This window comes from Elephantulus edwardii, unplaced genomic scaffold (genome assembly GCF_000299155.1).
Source record: "Elephantulus edwardii isolate Elephantulus edwardi_28Jun2011 unplaced genomic scaffold, EleEdw1.0 scaffold00233, whole genome shotgun sequence".
Taxonomy (NCBI): domain Eukaryota; kingdom Metazoa; phylum Chordata; class Mammalia; order Macroscelidea; family Macroscelididae; genus Elephantulus; species Elephantulus edwardii.
In genome coordinates this window covers 1,108,620-1,116,710 of record NW_006399983.1, presented here as the reverse complement: position 1 = coordinate 1,116,710, position 8,091 = coordinate 1,108,620, and the positions used below count along the sequence as shown (strand labels likewise).

Genomic DNA, 8,091 nt, shown 5'->3' with positions numbered 1-8,091 from the left:
ATAATAATAAAACCAATCACCATTGATCCATGCCTAACATTACCCTACTTTTTCAGGTTCCCACTGGATCTTATTGTTTTGTCATTTTTTTTAAATAAAGTATTGATATTTGTACAATAAAAAAAAACTAGTCCTGTCAATTTTGACTCTCTCCTCCCTCCAAGTCATCCAATAAACTTGGGTAAAGGCTTTTAGCTGGAGTTACCCATGGGGTAGTGGTCACAAGGTTTGCTCTGTCCCATCTCAGGTCTCTGGTTCTTTGCTGTGACTTCTATGGCTGCTGTTCCCATAGGCTCTGGTCTGGTTGCTGCAAGCATCTTTAGCCAAAAAGGAGGTACTGCACTCTCTTGTTTCCTCTTTGCCAGTGCTCTTGCTGTTGTTGTTGTTGTTATGTGCCGTCAAGTCACCTGCAACTCATAGTGACCCTATGTATAACAGCTCTGAACCCTGCTCTATCCTGTGGCAATGTTATTGTCTCTGACACACCTACCCTCATTACCCCAGTCACTGAAACAATTCATCGCAACAAGGGTCTTCCTCTCCTGTGCTGTCTTTCCACCCTTGCAAGCATGACATCCCTCTCCAAGGACTGGTCTCTCCTTGAACATGTTCAAAATATGTCAGAGGAAGCTTCAGAATCCTTGCCTCCAAGAAGAAGCCTGGTTTAACCCTCTCCAGGATGAACCTGCTTATTCTCTTACCAGTCCATGGTCTATTCAATACTCTTCTCCAACATCACAGCTCAAATGCATCAATTCTCCTTCTATCCTCCCTAGTCATTGTCTAGCTCTCTGATCATAGCAAGTGTTTGCAAAGACCACGGCCTGTATCAGATGCACCTTAGTCTCCAGACTTACATCATTACTCTGGAGAGGTCTCTGAAAGCAGAGTTTCCCAAAGAACACATCTTTTAATTTCCTGGCTGCTGGTGCCAAGAGTGTTGATTGTGGAGCCAAGCAAACTAAAGCTATTTACAATCTCAGTCCTTTACCATCCATCACAATGCTGCCAATTGGGCCAGTGGTGAGAATCTTTGTTTTCTTGATATTGAGCTTCAGTCTATTGAAGTTTGCAGTCCTTGACCACCTGCAGCAAGCACTTTCAGTTCTCCTCAGTTTCAGCAAGCAGGGTTATGTCATCTCCATAAGGCAGATTGTTGATGAGTCTTTCTCCAATCCTGATGCCACATTTCTCCTCATAGAGCCCAGCCTCCCGGATAATCTGTTCTGCATATAGATTGAAAAGGTATGGAGATAGGACACATCCCTGGCATACACTCTTCTCAATTTTGAACTGTGCAATGTTTCTTGCTCTGCGCTGATGACTGCCTCCTGGTTTTGAATAAGCACAATCAAGTGTTCTGGGATCCCCATTTTCCTCAGGGTTAGCCGTAGTTTGCTGTGATTCTCAAATTCTGCTGCTGGATTTGTTCAATTTAATGGCAAGACTAGTCAATCCCATTTTGACCTGGGGTGACTAGCCAATCCCCTTGTGGACAGGTTAGCACATTATATTTGCATATTCCCACCCATCCATATGGCAAAGTTAGCCAATGGCTAGGAAAGCCATTTTAAACAACAAACCCTTAACACTATACTATGATAAGCCGAGGTACTTGCTGAAGGCAAAGGGAATACAGAATGGGTAGTGGAACAAAATAGTTCCAAATACCAATTACAATCACATGACAGGTTGCAAAACAAAGAATGTCATTTTTATGTCTTCTTTACATGTTTGCATGGGATATTTTTGTCCTCTTCAATTAGAAAAGACAAACTATAAAAGAGAATAGTGCCTTTCTTGTTTTATATGTACTAGTTATATCATGTTACCTCTAATATGGTTTTATAATTGTTTTTGTTTAGAGATTATGTATGATTTAAGGAGTTATATACAGATGCCAACTTGACAAAGGGTGTATTGTTATGTGAATCAAAGTAGTTATAATTCCTAGTATAAAGTATTATCCTAAGTATTGTAAACCCTAACTTCAAAGATGTTCTTAGGCAGGATTATAGGCATATATTTAGTCAGATCTGATGGAAGGGAAATCTCACAGAGGTGTGTTCCTCATTGAATATATTTCTGGATATATTTCTGGTACTCTCTCTGGATTCTTTGCCTGATCCTGTATCTGGCTCATCACCTCCAGACTTGAATTAGCAGCCTCCTGTCTTTGCCAATCATGGACTTGTCCACCTCTGAAGCCAGCAGCCTGTGACTCTGCCTGATGATCTGGGACTCATTAGGCTCCCCAGATGTATCTCTCCTGAAGTCTGACTCACAGACCTAGGACTTGCCAGTCTCCACAAGTGTGTGAGAATTGTGTGAGCCACTTCCTTAAAATGAATATCTCTCCCCATCTCTCTCTTTATATAAAGCAAGGACTAAAGACAAGGGGATAAAAAATTTTTTATTGTCTGCTTTTAAGTAAATCTCCTATATATTCTTTTTTTCAAGAAAAAAATATACTTTAATATAGTTAAAATAGGAGTTACTGCTAAGCACAAAGATGTAAGCATAATATTAATCTTGGCCTAGGAATCGCAATCTCCATTCAGAATCTTCTCTCTGTATGAATACTTTTCCTTCTTCCTTTTTTTTTTAATCAAAGCAAGAATCATACTTTTTTCCACTAGAAAATGTATTTTTCATATAAATATATATTTATGTATTTTCTATGTATATTCTATAAATGGTTGTAATTAATTTTTTAAATTCCTGTGTATATTCATTTGGAAGCAAGAGTGGCACCCACTTCCTAAACAAAATACCTCTGGAAACTCTATGAACTTTCATAAATGACAGTAGTTCTAGAAAGGCTTCAGGCCTTTTCTTCATAGGGTCACTATGAGTAGTGCTTGACTCGACGGCAATCAACAATAACAACAATGTGTATTCATTCCATAAATGGTATAAATTCATTTTTTAATTCCTCCAGCATTGAACATATACATTGTTTTAAGACATTTGCTAAAAACAAATGATGTTGCTGAGAAAGTCATTGCTAAATTTTTTAGCACCACTTTCTTTTCTCAAGAGAATTTCTTTGAAATGGAATTTATAGGCCAACGTGTATACACATTTTTAAGGGCTTTTGACAAGGAACTGCCAAACTGCTTATCCTTGCCAGATTTTTAATTATTATTTAAAAAATACTCACCATTTTACACTATCAACAACAATGTTTGAAAGGACCACAAAACCATTTCTCAAAGAGCTTTGGAAGGTTTACGTTTTTATGATGTCAAAGCAACTGCTAATTAAGTTTAATGAGGGGAGGAGAGTAAGGATAGCACTATTTGAACTCTGAAACTAAACTGTGCCTGAGAATTTCTCATTAAGTGAATTTTATGAAGACTTCCTGCCAGGAAGCACACCACAGTCATTTATATTCCATGCAGAGAAAGCATCTATAAGCAAAATTCATCATGAAAGTCTAGCAAAGCCTTATAATATAAACATCTGAGAAAGAAACGGGGCTTAAGGTGATGAAGCAAGAGGAGGGTCATCAGAGTTATAGACCGATGCTGGAGGACAGACAGAGTGAAGATGTTCTGAGAGCCAGTGGCTGGCAGATAGCGGGAAGGAATGTTGTTCACTGGCACATTATTATGAAAACCCCAGGATGAAAGGGACTCACTACGGGTTTGCAAACGCTGTAAGCCGACCTGAGAAACTGCAGATTCTGCTCTTATAATATATAAATATTCATATGTCAACAGCTTCCATGGAATCCTTGGGAGAAAGAACACAGATCTTCAAGCACCTTGGATAGACACAACGGCTCCACCTCTTACAAGCCACACAATTGTGGGCAATCACTTAACCCTCTATATTTTCATTTCCTCATTTGTAAAATGAATTCAATAATCATACTTCTTTCTAGAGGTTTACTGAAAAGTTTAAACAAGATTATATATATGCAAGCATTTAACAATAAGATACAAAATACTAGGTACACTGGTGGCATAGCTGGACTGCCAGCCGAAATATCAGCAGTTTAAAACCCACAAGGTGCTCTGAGGAACAAAAGTAGCTGTCTCCTCTCGCAAAGATTGAGTTTGGGGAAAATGATGGAGGGTCACTGTAAGTTGGAATCAATGGCAGAACGGTGGGGATTTTGTTGTTGTTGTTATTGTTGTGGTTGTTGTTATTTTTATAGTCCTTGAGTGGTACAAACCATTAAGTGCTCAGTTTATACTTTAGGTGATACAAACAATTAGCCTACTAATTAAAAGGTTGGAGATTCAAATCTACTTCTAAAGAAAGGCCAGGTGATCTGTTTGACAAAGGTCACAGTCAAGAAAACCTATGGTGTGTAGTTCTATTCTGACACAAACGGATCATCATGAATTAAACAGGTTCATAGGCGACTAATACTTGTATAAATACCTTAGATATATCTTTTTTCCAATATTTATTAAACACATATCTTAAATAAACCTTTAAATAGGTATCTATATATATTCAAATAGCAGTACTTGGCACCTGGTAGATAATGAATATGTTTGTGGATCAACACCAATTATCTGACTGTAACTGATTTTCTTATGAGATACTCAGAGAACTGAAGCACGAACGAGAGTTCTGCATCAACTGCTACAACAATGGCCTGACCACTAACTGGTCACCCCCGCCCCCACCCCGTGTCAGAGCCAGATCAGGGCTGCCTCCCCCTCAGGACTGTCCTGATCACTCAGTGAGAGGCTTTGTGGAAGACTTGCCTAAAACGGATCCTTGCTTGGCCTCATATTTGCAAGCATGTACTTTCGAAGTTAGCCCCAGAGAGAATTTGAGACAGCGGAGATTTCAGTAGAGAGTTTGCCTACTTAGAAGTCCCTGAGTAGTACAAACACTTAACATACTCAGCTTCCAAGGGAAAGGTCAGAGGTTCAAGTTCAACTCAAGATGCCTTAGAAGATCTGGTGTTTTACTTCCAAAACATTAGTCACTGAAAATTCTATGGAACACAGTGGTACTCTGACACTCGTAGGGTAGCCACATGTCAGAGGCTACTATATGATTACTCTTGGGCTGTTGTTGTTATTGCTAGATGTTACTGAATTAGTTCCACTTCATAAGGACTATGTGTACAGAAGAAGAAAATAATGACTAGTAGTCCAATTCCCTTCTCACAATTACTGCTGTTTGATTGTTGTAGCAATTGTGTCAATGTATCCCATGGAGGATATTCCTCTTTCTCACCAACTCTCTACTTTACAGAGCATAATGCCTATCTCCAAGGACCAGTCCCTTCTGATAACATGTGTGATGGATGTGAGAGGACGTTTCACCAGCCTTACTTCCAAACAGCATTCTTGCTGTACTTCCTCCAAGATAGATTTGTTCACTCTTCTGACAATCTATGGAACAGTCAACATTATTCACAAATATCATAATTCAAATGCATCAGTTCTTCAGTCATCCCTACTTATTGTCCAGCCTTTGCATGTATATGCTAGTTATTGTTAGGTATTGATTCTGACTCATAGAGATCCTGTATACAACAGATTGAAACTTTGTCTGATCTTGCTATCCTCCTAATTTCTGCTATGCTATACAGGCATAATAATTGAAAATACCAGGGCTGGTGTCAGCTTCATTTTCATCTTCATCTCAAAATTACTAACATCGGAGGAAGCCAAATCAAGCAAACTCTGTATGAGGTCTGGCAATACACCCCTCCCTGTGTGGAGGTTCCAAGGGAATTAGAATTCTGAGGAAGGAAAGAGAACAGGATTACTGAAAGCAGGGACTAACTCTGCCCAAGCACTAGAAGAGAAAAAGGCCACAGAGGAAAAGTATTTGACGACCCCACCTTCAGATGTGTGGAACAGAAATTCCTCAAATCATGGCCCACTAGAAAAATGGAACCCTGAAAAGAAAAGGACCAAAATCCTAGTCCTCTAGGACAGTTTCCAGAACGCCCAACTGTAAGTGGTAAGTCCATACAAGACAATAATACGTCTTACAAGCCCCTCAACAGCATCCCACTGATCTACACTTATTGACAGAAAAACAAGCTCAAACTCCCTAAGACCAGTTTCTTGGTCTTAAAATGGGACTAACCAAGAAAGCCTTCCTCACAAAATAGTCAAGTGTGACATGAGATGAGAAGGGCTAATCTTGCATGCTGTTGCTTTTGTTGTTATATACTATGGAGTCAAAATTAACCTACAGCTGGGTTTTTAGAGGCAATAAATCACACAGGAGGAGACTGCCCATATTTCTGCCCCAGGGACACCTGGTGTATTCAAACAGACTACCTTTAAGCTGACAGCTCAAATCCTTGCCACCAAGGCCCCAGAGTTCCCTTTGCCTAGCTGCTCAATAAAAATGCTGATTTGTATTGTTGATATAACTAAATGGTAGAAAAATATCTGGATGTATCAATTCTAAAATATAAAAGAGGGTAATTTCTCGGTGGTAGAATTACAGATATTTGTCACATATGTCTCTTTGAATGTTATAATTTTTTAAAAAACACTAAGTAGTCTATGCCTTTATAATATTGAAGATAAAAGAGGAAGGAAAGATAAGAACAGGTTCCTTTGGTTTTTATTTTAAGCAATGAGCACGTTATACTTGTACAATAAGAAATAAAAAAGTGAAAAAACAAGAGAAAGAAAGGAAAAATAAGAACAGAGCAAAACAAGCCGTTTTACCTGAGTGCTCAAACCTGACAGAACGAAGAGCCATAGAGAAGTTTTCAGCGATATTTAACCAAGTTCCTGTTGGCCCAAGAAAACGCTCATAATATGAGGGAAACCTGGGCCAAAATGTTCAGTGCCTCAGGATTTCAGCTACGTAAAAATGTGCATAGCTTTAAAAGTTAAGGAAAACATGCCAAAATATTAACAGTGATTGCCTTCAAACGCTAGAGTTCTGGATCATTATTTTCCTAATAGGGCTATTTCCCAGATTGCCTACAAAAGGCCCAAATTGCTTTTACAATCAGAAAACATGCACAACTGATAGTGATAATAATAATAATTAATAAATCAAGCGCTCTTACTTGCTTGATGGAAACCAGCAGCACCAGGACGAGGAAGGGCCTTAGTGGGGGCTGGAGAACGAGCTTCCTGTGGGAGGGGAGAGGCCTGGGCCCCCGGGGTGCAGGGGTGCTCCTCTGCAGCCGCCCAGCTCCAGGCAGGGGTCTCCCATTCGGTGCGGCCGGCCCTGACCCGCTCGGTCCGGTCCTCATCATCCTCGCTGCCCGCTCACCAGCGCGGGCACATTTCTGGAAGAGTCCACGATGTACCGCAGGCGGCCTCCGCTTGCATTCCTCTCTGTACAGTGAGGAAGTGTTTGCACAAATCCCCGCCACACCGCCCAGAGAGTCTGAACCCGTCTAGAGAGATCTAGGGAATCGCCAAATTTTCTCATCAACAGAGCCTCATCCCCCGCCCCGGCCCCCCTAGAGGCAGGGAGATTTTTCCCAGAACTTCACCAAGTCGCCTGTGCTCCCTGAGACTTCCTTCGCTGAGGCCTAGGAGGAGGGTGGTCAATGGATTGCAAGTCTTGAGGTCCTGCTCAGTGCAAAGGCCCGGGTGGGACAGACCCACGAGCTTCTGTGCAAAGGCAGGCTGGAGAGGACCACCCCCCACTTCTGAGACGGGCATCTTCACGTGTGGGGGATGTTTGTTACTAAGTCATGGAACCTGTGAGGACCAGACTGAGACCAGCCACAGACAGGGTCTCCTCTGGGCCTTAGGTAAGCCAAGAGGGCAGGAGGGCCAGCTGACTGGTGCTGGAGACACACACACACACACACACACACACACACACACACACACACTGCCTTTTAGCTCTAGAAATGCTGATAATGCCATCCTCTGGGCCTTAGGTAAGCCAAGAGGGCAGGAGGGCCAGCTGACTGGTGCTGGAGACACACACACACACACACACTGCCTTTTAGCTCTAGAAATGCTGATAATGCCATGCTGACAGCGGCAAAGCACCGTGTTGGAAAGGCCAACATTTAAGTCTTTTTGATTGTCTGCTTACTCTCAGCCATGTTGCCCAGTCCCGTGTGAATGGTACCCACCATCCATCACTTACTGGCATATCAGTACATAAGTTCATACT

The 8,091-nt window shown here is 41.2% G+C and overlaps 1 protein-coding gene across 1 annotated transcript in view; it reads right to left on the bottom strand.

Annotated features, from left to right (window-relative positions):
* The window catches only part of GLP2R (glucagon-like peptide 2 receptor), a 145,293-nt gene extending 138,083 nt beyond the window's left edge, over positions 1-7,210 (bottom strand). Inside the window, exon 1 of the mRNA XM_006898576.1 lies at positions 7,019-7,210. Coding sequence (XP_006898638.1) covers positions 7,019-7,210 — 192 coding nt within the window. The remainder of the gene's footprint in view (positions 1-7,018) is intronic.
* Between the last annotated feature and the right edge of the window lie 881 nt (positions 7,211-8,091).